This window comes from Oncorhynchus mykiss, chromosome 12, assembly GCF_013265735.2.
Source record: "Oncorhynchus mykiss isolate Arlee chromosome 12, USDA_OmykA_1.1, whole genome shotgun sequence".
In the NCBI taxonomy this organism is placed as follows: Eukaryota; Metazoa; Chordata; class Actinopteri; order Salmoniformes; family Salmonidae; genus Oncorhynchus; species Oncorhynchus mykiss.
In genome coordinates this window covers 65,098,137-65,117,843 of record NC_048576.1, presented here as the reverse complement: position 1 = coordinate 65,117,843, position 19,707 = coordinate 65,098,137, and the positions used below count along the sequence as shown (strand labels likewise).

General features: G+C 41.1%; 1 protein-coding gene across 1 annotated transcript in view; it reads right to left on the bottom strand.

Annotated features, from left to right (window-relative positions):
* Positions 1-464: 464 nt before the first annotated feature.
* Positions 465-19,707, bottom strand: part of crhr1 (corticotropin releasing hormone receptor 1) — a 166,349-nt gene continuing 147,106 nt past the window's right edge. The window contains exon 14 of the mRNA XM_021624572.2: positions 465-5,890. Within this exon, the coding sequence (XP_021480247.1) occupies positions 5,750-5,890 (141 nt within the window). The 3' untranslated portion in view covers positions 465-5,749. The remainder of the gene's footprint in view (positions 5,891-19,707) is intronic.

Sequence of the window (19,707 nt, the reverse complement as noted above, 5' to 3'; positions counted from 1 at the left end):
AGCAGGACAATGACCTAAAACACAAGGCCAAATATACACTGAAGTTGCTTACCTAGACGACAATAAATGTTCCTGAGTGGGCTAGTTAAAATTTTGATTTAAATCGGCATGCAACTCTACGGAAAAACTTGGAATTGGCTGTCTAAGCAATAATCAACAGCCAAAGGTGATTCTAACATGTATTGACTCAGGGAGTGGAATACTTACGTAATCAAGATATTAGTGTTGTATTTTTTCATATTTGTCTTCCACTTTGAAATTACAGAATATTATGTGTGGATTGATGTCACCCAGTAAAATACTACTTTGGTTTTAAGTATCAAAAGTAAATATATTTTCTAAAGTATTCTTAAGTATTAAAAGTACAAGTAAAAGTTTGAGAAACAGACACTTCACCGGTCCTCAACTGGCAGCTTCATTAAATAGTACCCGCAAACACCAGTCTCAATGTCAACAGTGACAGATTTTTGGGGTTTGTTAAAAAAACAATTTTTAATGCACAATTTATGTAGTAGCACTGTTCCATATATCTTGAACTCTCTCCACATATACTTTTTCTCATTAGATTGCTTTTTTTCGTAGTTTTTTTTTACAAACTATGTACGATTCTTTAACGCTTTCCAACATTGAACAAGTAGAGTCATAAACATAATAAATACCATTTTTCCTTATTGGACTTTGAAAGAGGAAAGAAGAAGAATTGCAACATTATCAAACATAACAACAAAAGTGAAAAAAAATGACATCAAACTACGTATCGCACCTTTCATCACAAAATCTTAAGTAGACACATTGTGGACATAATTAGATTTATTTATCAATCTATAGTATAGGTAATGTGGGCCTGTGTCCTTCAATAAAAGCTGTACCCTTTTAAATAATGTGATAAATATATAAAAAATCTGTGTGCCTTAGACAGTTAAATAAATACAAATATTTTTGGTTCTTACACCTTCACAACAAAAGACGAACACATTGTAAATACCCGAGAAAGAACACTTACATACATCGCTCTTATAGTAATTATAACTGCATCGAGAGAAATCGGTCAAGACCCCCTCTGCACAATTTAAGGAAACAAATCAAACCCAATAAACAATCAAACAAAGAGAATGGGCGGCAGCAGACTCTCTTATTGAAATAAAGAGAGAGGGCAAGAAATAAGACCAGCCTATAGACTAGATAGATGCGCTTGTGTCTTTGGAGGATGTCCGTGACCACAACTATTTTGGTAATGACAAAGAAAAACTAGAGAACATTTGATTACACTGATGTCGCTGACAGTCAGTGGTATGACAGCTGATTACACTAATAGCATATGTGCAAATAACTGGAATTCACTATGAAGCTGTCTGTGTGCTGTATACTGGAGCCATTTTCAATGTCAGTATTATATTAAAGAAGTATGAGGACTACGACACACTTTGAGAGACATCTACTGTATATAGAATGATAATAATACTAGTGATAATGACGGCTGCCTCAAGAAACGACTTTCCCTGGATTGACGTCAGTTAGCAAAATTAGAATTTCAAAATCTGAGTCTGACCATGCACCTGTATACATGAAAATATTCCTGTTTCCTGGAAAAGGAAGGAAAATAGCTGTATTGTCCATTTGCTACAAAATACTGAAATACTGCATTTAATTGAAAAAGTTTTCAATGGGATCTGGTTATTGGTTATGATAACTGGAATATGTGTTTAAAATAGAATTACATTCAGTGTTTGGAATACAAGTCTCGGAAATCTGGTAGCAGTGATATAGAACAGGGTTCTTGTAACATTATAACAGAGAACCCAACTGGCTTTGGAATTCCAGGGTAAATCATTTTGGTTAAGAGAGAACATATTTTCATGACAGAGGCAGGTACCTGGAATTGGAATGCATAACACTATCATACATTGGCAATTCCATTCCAGGCTAACCTCTAATCTCATGAATGTAATGTTGTCATGTATCCTGGCTGTTGAGGAATACATGGTGTGTGTTGGAGGGCAGTAGCATCCCTGGCTGGGTGAGCGAAGAGTTCGTTTTGACATATCAACCGCCAGACATTCTCGCTCGCTCGCTCGCTCGCTCTCTCGCTCATTTGTTAAACAGCATGACAGGTACATAAACAATGGGATTGTGGAATAAACTGTGCTCTGTTAGATGGGGTTGGACAGTAGTTTTATCACATTTTCCCCATGAAAAATAAATCAGCCTGCCTTCAGCAGACATAGATGAAGCCACATCTGTGATTCTTGTGATCGTTTCTGTCAGCGATTAGGATACATCTGCCTGACAATACGTTCTATAACTATTACTTAAAGCGGTCTGTAAACATTGCCAATGAAATCACATATTTTATTCTGACTGCTTTATTCCAATGATCAAAAGGGACCGGGAGGAAAAAAGGATTCAGATCAAACCATTTTTGTTGTCTATAGACATATCTGGCAACAGAGGATTGGCTTTGTTTGACTTTGCAAAATAAACACAGCAGTTTGTTTTCTTTTGGTGTTTTAAATGTCAGTTAGCGCTTCAGGATGCATTACAACTGAATACCCACTGGGCACAGAAGTCACTTCAATGTCTAGTTTTAATATTCATTTGGTTGAGTTGTCAACTAACGTGAATTCAACGTGAAATCCACCAAAAATGACACCCTGTCATTTGATTGGGTGAGAAAAAGACCAAAATCCCATCAATTTAAAAAATCCAATCAGTTTCCCACGTTGATTAAACATCACATTGAATTTTTGGGTTGAAATGACGATTCAACCAGTTTAAAAACAAATACTGTACATAATTGTGTTCCAAATAAGCACAAAGGTCTGTATGAACAAATACTGCACTTTATGCCTTTCAAAGCCTAAAGAAAAACATCAAAACAATCCCTTTTCCTTGTCCCTGGTTGTGAACTATGGCCTGGGGGCGTGGACGCAGGAAGATGTTTTGGAGTGAGGGTGCTTTCACCATTATACTTTTTAAAATGTAGATTTATCAGGGGTGCTGCAGCAACCTCAATACCCCTACTTCATGCGGCTATGCCCGGGGGAACATTTTAAGTCAAATCCCAGCAAGTCCCAGTTCCTATCCCTGCCTCTATCTATACCACAAAAGCCCTTTTCATTTAAATCTCAGTTCTTCCATTCACTCGCTCATTCATAGAGATGTTGCACAGCAGGGAACTGTATCAGGACACAGGCTTTGGTACTATTCTCTCTTTCCTGAATTGTCCCTTGCTCTCAGCTTTCAGTCAAACTAGCTGTGACTTCCCTGCAGATAGAGCTAATTAGCAGACCACGCTAATTAGCAGACCACGTGCACGAGAGAGAGAGAGGCAGATGAGAAGTCCTTGTGGGTGAGGCCATTATAACTCTCACAGTCCTCTCAGAGCTCTACCTACTGGGGTGAGCTATCTTAACAACACCAAGTAAAACTTTGGTCTTAATTGGTTTCATCCTATGCCGTGTGGGGTAGTGTGTGGAAGCCAACTGGTTCTCTGAGCCCAGAGATTCAAGCTTCAAGCTCACATTCTTTTTGGGAGGGCTCCCACATTAGCCAATGTACAGAACAACAAAAATAAGGGAACTTTTGGGGAGCTGATGATTGTGAATTATTTTGGCTTTTGTACTCATAATTACAATATTTTTCAGCGAGAGAGAGAGTGAAGGGGTAATCCTACTGCAAAACATTTGAGACTGGTCCTGTCTAGACAACGTCTATCTGAAGATGCATAACTATATTCCCCTTTGTCAGAACAAACCACAAGAAGTCAGCATTCACTCAATCGTCTGCCAGACAGTGTCAATCTTTTCCTAGTTAGACTTATTCATGTGTCATTCAAAAATAAAAAGTTGTGCTATGTGCATGACAATATCTGATAAATGGTTTTATGTTCTGGAATTGGAATGATGATCAGATGTGTTATGGTCCTTCATAATGGGTGGTTCAATTTGAAAGGATTTGCAGAATTTCAGCAAAGTATTGTCAGTGCCCACTGGGTACAGGCGTCAATTCAATATCTATTCTATGTTGGTTCAATGTCATTTTGTTGAAATGATGTGGAAACAATGTTGATTCAACCAGTGTGTGTGCCCATTGGGTACTTTCTATGACACAACAGCAATGTCACCTATTACCTGTTTGATGGCTAGAAAGAGTTTGAAGAACAAAATGATTTAGTCTGAAGATTTAGTATAGATAAGTTTTGCAAGTTGCAGAGATGAAGCATCCAAAAACATCCACGTTCCTCTCAGACCTTAACATAGCTAGCCCAAAAAAATGATATTAATAATTGGCATTTCTCCCAATCCAGCTTTCAACAACGATATACTAAAGTGGACGTTATCTTATTATTAAAGTCCTGGTAATTTTGGAATTTGAAATAAATAAAAGTGCTTTTTATAAAGGAGTGCTTATTCGGTTGAAAATTAACACCTTTTACAACCTTACACAACAGAAAAAATATATTCAGATATGTTTCATACTGTAGCCTATGATAAGTCCTCTCCATATGTGTGTGTTTGTATTTGCTTGAGCCTCAAAAAAACCTTATCAGGCGTGAAATGCCTTATTGATGTTAAACTGCTGCTCATCCTTCACCCCCCCACCACACACCCCCCAGGTCTGACTATATCTAAGCCAACTTTACGTTGTAGTCCCAGGAAAATGCTAAGATGAAAGGGAGGAGAAGAAGTCCTCACAGTTTGAGGAGAGTTATGCTAAATACTTACTTCCTGAAAGAACTGGGCAACACAAACACAACTGTTTTGTCCTCTAGGTAGATTTGACAGTGTGTACCAATTTTCACAGTTCATTCCCATTAGTAACAGTGTTGGATGTCACATCACTTTTTTTCCGTTTGCACAATGTCTTGGTTGTTGTTGTAAGGATAATGGGGAAGGCATCCATCTTCAATGGTGGCCTAAGATTTCACATCAGAACATGGTCTCTATGAAGATAATAATTCATCAGAAGAACAGAAGGAAGGAATGGGAGAATGTTTACTAGAGACAGTAGTCTGGACAGACATGAAATGAATGGTCCATGGTGGTCATTCGCTTTATGATGCAGCGCCAGAAAGCATAGCCAGCTCAAAGTTCAAAAATTGCTCCACAGGAAATAAAAACATGCAAAGGAACAAGAATCAAATTGTTTGTGTCAATGATCTTGAACAGGTCAGTTAGTCCAACAGGGATAATGTATTTGACACGTGCCCCAGTACCATTTTCTTCCCACTTTCTGAGTATTCTTATGGACTCCAACGCCATCCATATGGACTCCAACTTCTGGATTTTGCAGAATAAAAAACAATAAGAGAACACTGGACTTACTGACAAACGTGATTTTCTTTAAAACTGACATCAAAAGTCACCTCTCAGCTGAATCTGCCAACGCCACAGGGATTGTACCAATTCCCTGTGCTGCCTTTTGGAAAAAAGTCAGCTCTTGACATTACTTAGCTTGGCCATTGTCATCCTGACCGTCTGTAGCTTCCAGAGGGAATGCACTGAGCGAACGTACCTCAATGTATTAGCAGGCGAGAGACTACAGAGGTCACCTCACCCTGGGAGGGGGTATGTGAGGTCTGTGTTTACAAACCAAGTGTACCCTGTGTGAACCATCACGGTAGCTGTTTCCCTCGGTTGGTTTGGAGAGAAGAGGGGAAAGCTGTGCTCTGTGGGGGACATGTTGGAGGGGTGGTTGGCGGTGAGAGGTTAGAAGGGGGCGTTCAGCCAAAGCAGAGTGTTGCTAGTCCTCAAACAGCCGAGGACTGCTTGATGCTGTGGAAGCTGACCCGCGTGGGCGACGTGGGGATGGACATGGCACGCGCCACCCTAGCCCTGATTGAATGCTTGTCCTGCCAGCGGTGCCATCTCTTCCTAACTGCAGAACGCACCTGAGAGGATAGCAGAGAGAGAGAGAGACGGAGAAAAAGAGGGAAAATTCCAATTTTGTTTGGTCTGACGGTGTAAATTGTTGACGAAAGTAACATAACAATTGTATTCACTTTCTTCACAGAAACTATATAAATCGGCAATGTCAGTTTGATTGAATACCACTTATACACTGCTCAAAGAAATTAAGGGAACACTAAAATAACACATCCTAGATCTGAATGAATGAAATATTCTTATTAAATACTTTTTTCTTTACATAGTTGAATGTGCTGACAACGAAATCACACAAAAATTATCAATGGAAATCAAATTTATCAACCCATGGAGGTCTGGATTTTGAGTCACACTCAAAATTAAAGTGGAAAACCACACTACAGGCTGATCCAACTTTGATGTAATGTCCTTAAAACGAGTCAAAATGAGGCTCAGTAGTGTGTGTGGCCTCCACATGCCTGTGTGACCTCCCTACAACGCCTGGGCATGCTCCTGATGAGGTGGCGGATGGTCTCCTGAGGGATCTCCTCCCAGACCTGGACTAAAGCATCCGCCAACTCCTGGACAGTCTTTGGTGCAACGTGGCGTTGGTGGATGGAGCGAGACATGATGTCCCAGATGTCCTCAATTGGATTCAGGTCTGGGGAACGGGCGGGCCAGTCCATAGCATCAATGACTTCCTCTTGCAGGAACTGCTGACACACTCCAGCCACATGAGGTCTAGCATTGTCTTGCATTAGGAGGAACCCAGGGCCAACTGCACCAGCATATGGTCTCACAAGGGGTCTGAGGATCTCATCTCGGTACCTAATGGCAGTCAGGCTACCTCTGGCAAGCACATGGAGGGCTGTGTGGCCCCCCAAAGAAATGCCAACCCACACCATGACTGACCCACTGCCAAACCGGTCATGCTGGAGGATGTTGCAGGCAGTGGAACGTTCTCCACGGCGTCTCCAGACTGTCACGTCTTTCACATGTGCTCAGTGTGAACCTGCTTTCATCTGTGAAGAGCACAGGGCGCCAGTGGCAAATTTGCCATTCTTGGCAATCTCTGTTAATCTCTGGCAAATGCCAAACGTCCTGCACGGTGTTGGGCTGTAAGCTCAACCCCCACCTGTGGACGTCGGGCCCTCATACCACCCTCATGGAGTCTATTTCTGACCGTTTGAGCAGACACATGCACATTTGTGGCCTGCTGGAGGTCATTTTGCAGGGCTCTGGCAGTGCTCCTCCTGCTCCTCCTTTCCTTGCACAAAGGCGGAGGTAGCGGTCCTGCAGCTTGGTTGTTGCCCTCCTACAGTCTCCTCCACATCTCCTGATGTACTGGCCTGTCTCCTGGTAGGGCCTCCATGCTCTGGACACTACGCTGACAGACACAGCAAACCTTCTTGCCACAGCTTGCATTGATGTGCCATCTTGGATGAGCTGCACTACCTGAGCCACTTGTGTGGGTTGTAGACTCCGTCTCATGCTACCTCATGCTCATGCTACCACTAGAGTGAAAGCACCGCCAGCATTCAAAAGTGACTAAATCATCAGCCAGGAAGCATAGGAACTGAGAAGTGGTCTTGCTAATTGCCTATAATTTCCACCTGTTGTCTATATTCAATTTGCACAACAGCATGTGAAATGTATTGTCAATCAGTGTTGCTTTCTAAGTGTACAGTTTGATTTCACAGAAGTGTGATTGACTTGGAGTTACATTGTGTTGTTTAAGTGTTCCCTTTATTTTTTGGGGCAGTGTAGTTGACTGCCACTTTAAGTGAGTTTCCATTTAATTGTTTTCACCTAATTAAAATATGATCTCATTTATGCAGTTTCCAAATTGTGGTAACCAAGGAGAAGTGGACAGTGTTGGGACAGTGCCATGGGATTAAAAATAAGAGGGAGGTAGAAGCTTTTAAGGCACTGAACTTCTGCCACACCATGAGAACCACCATGTTTTCTCTAATAACAAGTCAGTGACATGACTACTTTCCTTATTTGCTTTTGGATTGTATTAACCTCATTAGAAGCCCAAAGGATAAGTGTACAGGCCCCTTTCTCACTAATGAGTTAGTTTACAAAAGGAGAAGCGGCACTATGTTCTTTGGCTCCCTGGTTTACGTGTGCTGAAAGATACAAAATCTAAGTTCTGGTTGTTCCCTTTCTAAACTTATATTCATGAAACGGTGTGCTCCATAGAGCTTCCACATCTTGAATAGCACTCTTTCTTCAGCAGGAAAGTGCTTATTTGATTTGTATCCATGATTCTACCAAAACACAGGCTTTACGTATGACGCCGATCACAGTATATTTAATTAAAGCCAACCTGTTTGTTTTTTTCACCTGCTTCTAAAGAACTAGAGCAACAAGCAGCTCTAGCTTTTCACTTTGTATTATGTCAAACCCTGCAGGCCCCTTTGGAACACTTCACACAGTTGGCTGCAGAATTGAAGGAAATATGTCACAGAGGATGAGGACTGTGTACAGTAGGGGTGTGAACGCAGTAAAGACACATTTGGTTATGTCTGCGGAAAGAGCCTTGAGTGTTTAATACAGCATTAGAATAACATACGGTATATTAACGATTATAGATAGAATAGCTGCCTGGGAGTGATTTCATGGATAAAAGGAAAAAGGAATCACTTTCCCGCTCTTTTCTCAGAGACTGGAAGCCTTTCACACAAAAGAGGTTTCCATCTAACCTTTTTATTAGAGTAAAGTACATCGGATAAAACATGTAAAGACAAGCCTGTTGGAAACAGCTAATTTGTCGACAACTAAACATGTGGGCAAATATTTTGCTCTGTGAAACAGAATATGCGACAATTGCAGTAGAAAAGCTTTTATCTGCAAATATTGACACAATGACCATAATTTTGAAGTAAACTTGGATTCACACTATGCTACGTTGTGTGATCCTCCCACTGCGACTTGGCAAAGCATGCACAGATTTAAATAAGTTATGAACTTCACAGGGTGGTGAATGTGCATGGTGATGAGCTTGATGCTGCCACGTCTACTCCCGCTCCACCTCTCATTGTCGCCAATTTTCTCATTATTCCGCAAACCTGTCACCATTGTTACACGCACTGCGCCTCATGAGACACACCCGGACTCCATCACATTCCTGATTACCTCCCCTATATCAGTCACTCCCTTTGGTTCTTTCCCCAGGCTATATTGTTTTGTGTTTCATGTCTGTACGCTACTCGTGGTTCTTGTTATGTTCCATGATCGTTTATTCATTAAATTCACTCCCTATACTTGCTTCCCAATTTATTAGCGTTGACGATCCAGAATAGCGCCTCACCAAAGGAAGAAAAAGTGATTTATTTTTGGCTTTTTTACTGGTGACGTCGGGTCCAAGGGAGGCTGATGACGCAACCAAGGATGGCTCTTTAGGCTTCCAAGCCTCGGTTGGCTCGTCAGGCTTCAATTGCCGAAGCTACAGGGGAAGCCGCAGCTTGCTCGTCAGGCTCCCGTGACTCAGCCGGCTCGACAGGTTCCTATGCCTCAGCAGAAGCGATCCTGGTCCTCGCGACCGTCCCTCTGGTCGGCGTCCTGTCGCTGGAGCCACGCGTCAGGGAGGATGTACTGTCACGTCTACTCTCGCTCCCCCTCTCCGGGTCTTGTTGTCGCCAGTTTCCTCATTATTACGCACACTTATGCCTCATGAGACTCACCTGGACTCCATCACCTTCCTGATTACCTCCCCTATATCTGTCACTCCCTTTGGTTCTTTCCCCAGGAGTCATTGTTTCATGTCTGTACGCTACTCGTGTTTCTTGTTTTGTTCCATGTTCGTTTATGTATTAAATTCAATCCCTGTACTTGCTTCCCGATTTATTAGCGTAGCCATTACAGATGCTCCTTTCCAATAACTATCGATGGTCTTATTTCGTATGGTGGTGACATGACTAACCATGATCGGCTGCCAGTTGACAAATAAAAATGATCATGGTCTTATCCATAAACCTCCTAATCTACCTTTTGCACTGTATCTGCAAACTGTTGTCTAGCGCTACGTGCCAAAACGAGAATGGGCACATTTGCTGTTTGTGCCAAAACCAGCGTCAGAAATAAAACTAGGATGCAAACGCAGAACTTCTGTTTTATTCAGTAAATGAAAAGTTATGACTATGTCACGACACACTGCTTTTTATCTGCAACAAGTCAGTTTGATGGAACTACAGCTCTGGTGGGAAAATGTCCATTTTTTTTATATGTGGATTTTAAGAATATCCACATTAAAATCTGTCACAAATTGGATGTAAACCTAGCTTGTGATGCAATATGGATCTATTTAAAAGAAATGCCATCCAAGGCGGAGATTGTGGAATTAGTGAATGCGTATGTGTGAGGTGAGTGTGTGAGGTGAGTATGACATAAAACCTTCGATTATTTCCTGTGCTTTTCATTCTAATCATGTCTTATATCAGAGTGAGCTCAAATTATTGGGACAGAGACTCTACTCCAGCACTTTGGATTTGAAATGATACAATACACAAATATCATAACCCCCCCCAAGATGCTAACCTCCCCTGTTATTGTAATGATGAGAGGTTAGCATGTCTTGGAGGTATGATATTTGTACGTCTAACATTCTCACTTGTTTAGGATTATCCGTAATCATGGTAGCATCCACATTAATGTTAGTGTTTATAAATATTTTCTGTTATTTACAATAAAAGTGACTCAAAGTTACACATTATTTACCATTCATTTCTATTGGGCACAAAATCATCTGAAACACTACCAAAACAAACATAAAATGCATCAAACTAATTTGTAGCGTCACAAGCTTGAAGTAGTCATTGTGTATGCAATGAATATGGGACCAAATTCATAGATTTTTACTACTTTCATACACTTAAGTGAATTTATCCCTATCCTTTTGGTCCCCTAAAATTGAGGGACTATGTACAAAAAGTGCTGTAATTTCTAAATGGTTAACCAGATATGAATGAAAATACCCTAAAATTAAAGCAGACATTCTGCACTTTAATCTCATAGACATTGACTAATTTTTTAATTGTAATTGCTGAAGTACAGGCCAAAATAATAATAGATGTGTCACTGTCCAAATACTTCTGGAGCTCACTGTAAACTGAGTGTACAAAACATTACGAACGCTTTCCTAATATTGAGTTGCCCCCTGTTTTGGATCAGAATAGCCTCAATTCATAGTGCTGAGGTAGTGCTGAGCAATTTGTGTTTGAGGTCGGTTCGGTTTCGGTTCCTTTGTAAAAAAAAAATAATTTAAATCACCTTTTTCGATTATATATTTTTTTACATTAATGGATCCAGTGGATTTACTGACTGGTAAAACTTAACTTTTTTTTTTTTTATGTTCTGTGAACAGAAGTGACAATTTTGCCTGTTCTGGGAATGTTTATTTTTAGGTTGTAGGGAGGTTCTGAGAACGTTTTACTCTGACCACCACTTGGTTTTCATGGGATTCAATACATGTTATGACACACTATGTTTATCAGCTTGTGGGGTCCAGTGGCTTTGACACACACTACAAAAAGACTCGGACTATGGAATATTGAACAAATACACCATAACTACCACCACAACCCAGGTATTGCTCAGTCTCTTCACACAGGTGTTTTTACTCAGGACTACACGCTTAGATACCCAACAGATCCAATTTAAAGAGCATTTTCTCCCTGCTTAGCACAAGGTGAAGGAGAGCTGTATTAGATAGGAATGCTAAAATAGCAGTGATTGAAGTCGGCCGCGGCTGACTGGTACGGAAAAGGCGGCACCTCTTTCTACTCTCTTTTCTACAGCTTGAGTAACGGCACTTCTTCTAGAATATCAGAGTAGAGAAGGCTAGTTAATAACATTTACCTGTGTGTCTGAGGTTAGTACTACTCTGGTTCTCCTTATGTTGTAAATAGTGAAAAAAAGCAGAAAGAAAACTAATCGGTCCTCTCTGGCTTTACTTCACAGATCGCTGATGGTTCATGATAACATATGAACAACCGCCGAACTCCACCATTTGCCCTTTGGATGTAGTCCCATGATTCCATCAAGAGCAACGAATTAGCTGCTGCTCGACATTAGCAAGCCGACAGGAGAAACGGAGGTTGATTAGCTAAGCAAACTGCCAGCACACATCTATTGAGTGGCCACTTTTGCCCTAAGTAACTGCGCCTCAATGGGAGATATCTGCCACACTAAGTGGCGTCATGCTAACATATTGTACATTGACCTCTACTCAGCATTAGTGTGTAGGCTTCATTTCATTTCGATTATACATTTTTCACATTGATGCACTGTGAATTATCTGGGTTGAATCCTGTGATAACACTGAATAAAACAATAAATGTCCCATGATGGTAGTGACTGCCCATTAATGCTTATTAAACATGATTTATTCACTTCGCTTTAATCAAATATTTCCGTTGTTGTGAATAAAACATTTGTTTTATTTGATGACTTTATTATTTAATTCCAAGTCATTTTGACAAAATCACTTTTTCCTTTCAATTAAGACCTAGAAATCCAGGTGAGGGGTGTTCCCTTCTAATTAGTGACCTTAATTCACCAATCAAGAATAAGGGAGGAGCAAAATCCCACAGACACTCGGCCCTCCACTTGATATAGTTTCCAACAGGCCAATAAGCTACATCTCCCTACTACCCTCATACTCAACTCTGGACCTCGAAGCCAGTTCCACTGCATTTTTTTTTATTGTTCCCCTCTAATCAGGGACTGATTTAGACCTGGGACACCAGGTGTGTGCATCTCATTATCCGATAGAACAGAAAACCAGCAAGTGCCGGACCTCGTATGGTAAGAGTTGAGTACCCCTGTCCTACTCAATGGCACAGTTCAGGCTGGATCTGATTTATCTCTAGATAAACTGTGCAATGTGCGCACAGAAAAAAAACTGAACAAAATGCAATTCAAATAAGTCAATTGGTTGTTTTAAAAAACGCAAAATAACCAACATTTCAGTAATCACTCAACACATCAGGGCAAGGACATCAGGGCAAGGACTCTACAAGATTTTGAAAGCGTTCCACAGGGATGCTGGCCTATATTGACTACAATGCTCCCCACAGTTGTCAAGTTAGCTGGATGTCCTTTGGGTGGTGGACCATTCTTCATATACACGGGAAACTGCTGAGCGTGAAAAACCCAGCTGTGTTGCAGTACTTGACACAAACCTGTGTGCCTGGCACCTATTACCATACCCCTTTCAAAGGCACTTAAAACTTTTGTCTTGCCTATTCACCCTCTGAATGGCACAAATACACAATCCATGTCTCATTTGTCTCGATGTTTAACAATCCTTCTTTAACCTGTCTCCTCCCCTTCATCTACGCAGATTGAGGTGGATTTAACAAGTGACATCAATACTGGATCATAGCTTTCACCTGGTCAGTCTGTCATGGAAAGAGCAGGTGTTCATAATATTTTGTACACTCAATGTATGTGATAACCTACAGTATTTTACTGAATGAAAATGATTCATGATGTGTTAGTCCAGCCTTAAAGTATGGGTCGCAGCATCTGTGTGATGCCTCAAAAAGCATCTGGTTTCATTCAGTTTATTCCAGTTAAAACATTTAAATGATTTATTGTATTTTAACAGCAACAGTTTCAACCTAGAAAGATATACAGTGGGGCAAAAAAGTATTTAGTCAGCCACCAATTGTGCAAGTTCTCCCACTTAAAAAGATGAGGCCTGTAATATTCATCATAGGTACACTTCAACTATGACAGACAAAATGAAAAACAAAATCCAGAAAATCACATTGTAGGATTTTTAATGAATTTATTTGCAAATTATGGTGGAAAATAAGTATTTGGTCAATAACAAAAGTTTCTCAATACTTTGTTATATACCCTTTGTTGGCAATGACAGAGGTCAAATGTTTTCACAAGATTTTCACACACTGTTGCTGGTATTTTGGCCCATTCCTCCATGCAGATCTCCTCTAGAGCAGTGATGTTTTGGGGCTGTTGCTGGGCAACACAGACTTTCAACTCCCTCCAAAGATTTTCTATCGGGTTGAGATCTGGGCCACTCCAGGACCTTGAAATGCTTCTTACGAAGCCACTCCTTCGTTGCCCGGGCGGTGTGTTTGGGATCATTGTCATGCTGAAAGACCCAGCCACGTTTCATCTTCAATGCCCTTGCTGATGGAAGGAGGTTTTCACTCAAAATCTCACGATACATGGCCCCATTCATTCTTTCCTTTACACGGATCAGTCGTCCTGGTCCCTTTGCAGAAAAACAGCCCCAAAGCATGATGTTTCCACCCCCATGCTTCACAGTAGGTATGGTGTTCTTTGGATGCAACTCAGCATTCTTTGTCCTCCAAACACGACGAGTTGAGTTTTTTCCAAAAAGTTATATTTTGGTTTCATCTGACCATATGACATTCTCCCAATCTTCTTCTGGATCATCCAAATGCTCTCTAGCAAACTTCAGACGGGCCTGGACGTGTACTGGCTTAAGCAGGGGGACACGTCTGGCACTGCAGGATTTGAGTCCCTGGCGGCGTAGTGTGTTACTTTGGTCCCAGCTCTCTGCAGGTCATTCACTAGGTCCCCCCATGTGGTTCTGGGATTTTTGCTCACCGTTCTTGTGATCATTTTGACCCCACGGGGTGAGATCTTGTGTGGAGCCCCAGATCGAGGGAGATTATCAGTGGTCTTGTATGTCTTCCATTTCCTAATAATTGCTCCAACAGTTGATTTCTTCAAAAGAAGCTGCTTACCTATTGCAGATTCAGTCTTCCCAGCCTGGTGCAGGTCTACAATTTTGTTTCTGTTGTCCTTTGACAGCTCTTTGGTCTTGGCCATAGTGGAGTTTGGAGTGTGACTGAGGTTGTGGACATGTGTCCTTTATACTGACAACAAGTTCAAACAGGTGCCATTAATACAGGTAACGAGTGGAGGTCTGTGAGAGCCAGAAATCTTGCTTGTTTGTAGGTGACCAAATACTTATTTTCTACCATAATTTGCAAATAAATTCATAAAAAATCCTACAATGTGATTTTCTGGATTTTCTTTCTCATTTTGTCTCTCATAGTTGAAGTATACCTATGATGAAATTTACAGGCCTCTCATCTTTTTAAGTGGGAGAACATGCACAATTGGTGGCTGACTAAATACTTTTTTTGCCCCACTGTATATGTAAGTGTTTTTAATGGAGAAAAATAAACATGAATAGATATTTTCATTGTTATTTGTTTATATTGCAATTGTTTTAGGCATAAGGGCAATGCAATGTACTGATATCTACAGTTGAAGTCAGAGGTTTGCATACACCTTAGCCAAATACGTTTAAACAATTTTTTTACAATTCCTGACATTTAATCCTAGTAAAAATTACCTGTCTTAGGTCAGTTAGGATCTCCACTTCATTTGAAGAATGTGAACTGTCAGGATAATGATTTATTTCAGCTTTCATTTCTTTCATCACATTCCCAGTGGGCCAGAAGTTTACAAACACTGAATTAGTATTTGGTAGCATTGCCTTTAAATTGTTTAGCTGGTGTCAAACATTTCAGGTAGCCTCCCACAAGCTTCCCACAATAAGTTGGGTAAATTTTGGCCCATTCCTCCTGACAGAGCTGGTGTAACTGAGTCAGGTTTGTAGGCCTCCTTGCTGGCACGCACTTTTTCAGTTCTGCCCACAAATGTTCTATAGGATTGTGGTCAGGGCTTTGTGATGGCCACTCCAATACCTTGACTTTGTTGTCCTTAAGCCATTTTGCCACAACTTTGGAAGTATGCTTGGAATGTGCTTCCATTTGGAAGACCCATTTGCGACCAAGCTTTAACTTCCTGACTGATGTCTTGAGACGTTGCTTCAATATATCCACATAATTTTCCCGCCTCATGATGCCCTCTATTTTGTGAAATGCACCAGTCCCTCCTGCAACAAAGCACCCCCACAGCTCTATTTCTGTTTCATCAGACCAGAGGACATTTCTCCAAAAAGTACAATCTTTGTCCCTATTTGCAGTTGCAAACTGTAGTCTGTCTTTTTAATGGAAGCAGTGGCTTCTTCCTTGCTGAGCAACCTTTCAGCTTATGTCGATATAGGACTCGTTTTACTGTGGATATAGATACTTTTGTACCTGACAATCTTCTGGAATTTTCCAAGCTGTTTAAAGACAGTCAACTTAGTGTATGTAAACTTCTGACACACTGGAATTGTGATAGTGAAATAATCTGTCTGTAAACAGTTGTTGAAAACATTACTTGTGTAATGTACAAAGTAGATGTCCTAACCGACTTGCAAAACTATAGTTTGTTAAGAAATTTGTGGAGTGGTTGAAAAACGAGTTTTAATGACTCCAACCTAAGTGTATGTAAACTTCCGACTTCAACTGTACGTATAGTTGCATGTTTTCATAAGCTTGGGTTCCAGGAAAACAGAATTTCTAATTTGGGTCCCAGGCTGAAAAGGTTTAAGAACCCTGTGTTAGTCTAATAACAGTATGCAGCTTTGATGTAGCGATTTGCACTACACTAATTATTCACAGGTTATTGTAGGTGAATGTCAGATCTACTCAAATGTGAGTTTCCCATTTATTTCCATAAGGTTGGAGGTGATTACTGTAGTAAAGGCTGGGTGTTTGGCCTGCTCTTTTTCTTGTGCGTGGGTGTGAAAATGTAACTGGCCTATTGTCCTGACAGGTTTGACAATCTTATACACAGCCTGCCATGAGTGTGAAATCATTAACATTTCAAAATAGCGAAGGCAATTGTGTATGGCTAAAAGAGTCGCCAGAGAAATTAAGGTTTGAAAAACCACATCATTTCACAGGATTCCAAGTGTGACATTTCCATTTAGTTTTGGAACACTTCACGTGGATTTTCACAAGTGATCACATGTGAAACAATATGGTTTTGGAACACTTGATGATATTTCCCGTGGATTTTCACGTGTGATCACGTAACCTTTCACATGTGGAATCATGTGTTGTAGGAACATTTGTTATTAGTTTCACACTGGTTGTGGGAACAAAGCCATATGCTTACTGAACATTTATTAAGAACGTTTTGCCTGTTCTGGGGACGTTTATTTATAGGTTGTAGGGAGGTTCTGAGAACGTTTTACTCTGACCACCACTTGGTTTTCATGGGATTCAATACATGACATTCAATTCAATAGGTTTATCAGCTTGTGGAGCCCAGTGGCTTTGAAACACACTACAAAAAGACATCCGTCCGGACTCTGGAATATTGAACAAATACACCATAGCTATCACCACAATTCAGGTATTGCTGTCTTTTCACACAGGAGTTTTTAACTCAGGACTACATGTGTAGATACCCAGCAGATCCAATTTGAAGAGCATTTTCTCCCTGCTAGTGAGGTTAGCACAAGGTGAGTGAATCTTTGTTTTGGCTAGGCTAGGTTTTCCCCTTGCAGCATGCTTTAAGTCTGTCATTAGAGTCAGAGTTGTGTGTATTGCTTCAAGGGGTCTCCCAGCAGCATAGGAGTGATTAAAAGAAGATTCTGGAGAGTAGAGAAGGTTAAACCCTGCTGTTCATCATGATTTCAGTGCAGTTGGTTAGTGTTAATATCAGTTAGGTCATTAACCGAGCTTGCACTGTAAGTGTGAAGGAGAGCTGTATTAGATTGAAGTTGGCCGCGGCTGACTGGTACGGAAAAAGCGGCACCTCTTTCTACTCTCTTTCCTACTGCTTGAGTAACGGCACTTCTTCTAGAATATCAGAGTAGAGAAGGCTAGTTAACATTTACCGGTGTGTCTGAGGTTAGTACTACTCTGGTTCTCCTTGTGGTAAATGGTGAAAAAAAGCAGAAAAAAAACAATGGGTCCTCTCTGGCTTTGCTTCACATATCACTGATGGTTCATGATAACATATGAACAACCGCCGAACTCCACCATTTGCCCTTTGGATGTAGTCCCATGATTCCATCAAGAGCAACGAATTAGCTGCTGCTCGACATTAGCAAGCCGACAGGAGAAACGGAGGTTGATTAGCTAAGCAAACTGCCAGCACACGTCTATTGAGTGGCCACTTTTGCCCTAAGTAACTGCACCTCAGTGGGAGATATCTGCCACACTAAGTGGCGTCATGCTAACATACTGTACATTGATGTCTTTTCAGCGTTAGTGTGGAGGCTTCACTTCATCCTTTAGGACTCTCCTTGTAATGAGGTAAAATAAATGCATTTATAAACCAAAATACACGGATGAGTTATCCAAGAGACATGACCCGGATAGTCTCCTGTTGAGACAGAATGCTCCAGGGAGAATGGGATACCTGAGGAGGTAACTGCAATGTTTACATCAAGCTGTGTAGCAAGAGTACTTTCACAGCTCTCCCAAGGGTTTTTCAGGTTTTAGGGCAAGCAATTCTTTGTAACTCCAGACAGATTTAGGTTTCTCACCGGTTAATATTTTATGACGAATCCATTTAGGCATCCTATTCCTTATATAGTGCACTACCTCTTACCATGGTACCATGCAGCCTCTAACATGGGGTGTGTATACAGTGGGGCAAAAAAGTAGTTAGTCAGCCACCAATTGTGCAAGTTCTCCCACTTAAAAAGATGAGAGGCCTGCAATTTTCATCATAGGTACACTTCAACTATGACAGACAAAATGAAAAAAAAAAAAAAGAAAATCACATTGAACGATTTTTTATGAATTTATTTGCAAATTATGGTGGAAAATCAAATAAAATGTATTTATATAGCCCTTCGTACATCAGCTGATATCTCAAAGTGCTGTACAGAAACCCAGCCTAAAACCGCAAACAGCAAGCAATGCAGGTGTAGAAGCACCAAAATAAGTATTTGGTCACCTACAAACAAGCAAGATTTCTGTCTCTCTCTGTTTGAACTTGTTATCAGTATAAAAGACACCTGTCCACAACCGCAAAGAGTCACACTCCAAACTCTACTATGGCCAAGACCAAAGAGCTGTCAAAGGACACCAGAAACAAAATTGTAGACCTGCACCAGGCTGGGAAGACTGAATCTGCAATAGGTAAGCAGCTTGGTTTGAAGAAATCAACTGTGGGAGCAATTATTAGGAAATGGAAGACCACTGATAATCTCCCTCGATCTGAGGCTCCACACAAGATCTCACCCCGTGGGGTCAAAATGATTACAAGAACGGTGAGCAAAAATCCCAGAACCACACGGGGGGACCTAGTGAATGACCTGCAGAGAGCTGGGACCAAAGTAACAAAGCCTACCATCAGTAACACACTATGCCGCCAGGGACTCAAATCCTGCAGTGCCAGACGTGTCCCCCTGCTTAAGCCAGTACATGTCCAGGCCCGTCTGAAGTTTGCTAGAGAGCATTTGGATGATCCAGAAGAAGATTGGGAGAATGTCATATGGTCAGATGAAACCAAAATATAACTTTTTGGTAAAAACTCAACTCGTCGTGTTTTAGAGGACAAAGAATGCTGAGTTGCATCCAAAGAACACCATACCTACTGTGAAGCATGGGGGTGGAAACATCATGCTTTGGGGCTGTTTTTCTGCAACGGGACCAGGACGACTGATCAGTGTAAAGGAAAGAATGAATGGGGCCATGTATCGTGAGATGTTGAGTGAAAACCTCCTTCCATCAGCAAGGGCATTGAAGATGAAACATGGCTGGGTCTTTCAGCATGACAATGATCCCAAACACACCGCCCGGACAATGAAGGAGTGGCTTTGTAAGAAGCATTTCAAGGTCCTGGAGTGGCCTAGCCAGTCTCCAGATCTCAACCCCATAGAAAATCTTTGGAGGGAGTTGAAAGTCTGTGTTGCCCAGCAACAGCCCCAAAACATCACTGCTCTAGAGGAGATCTGCATGGAGGAATGGGCCAAAAT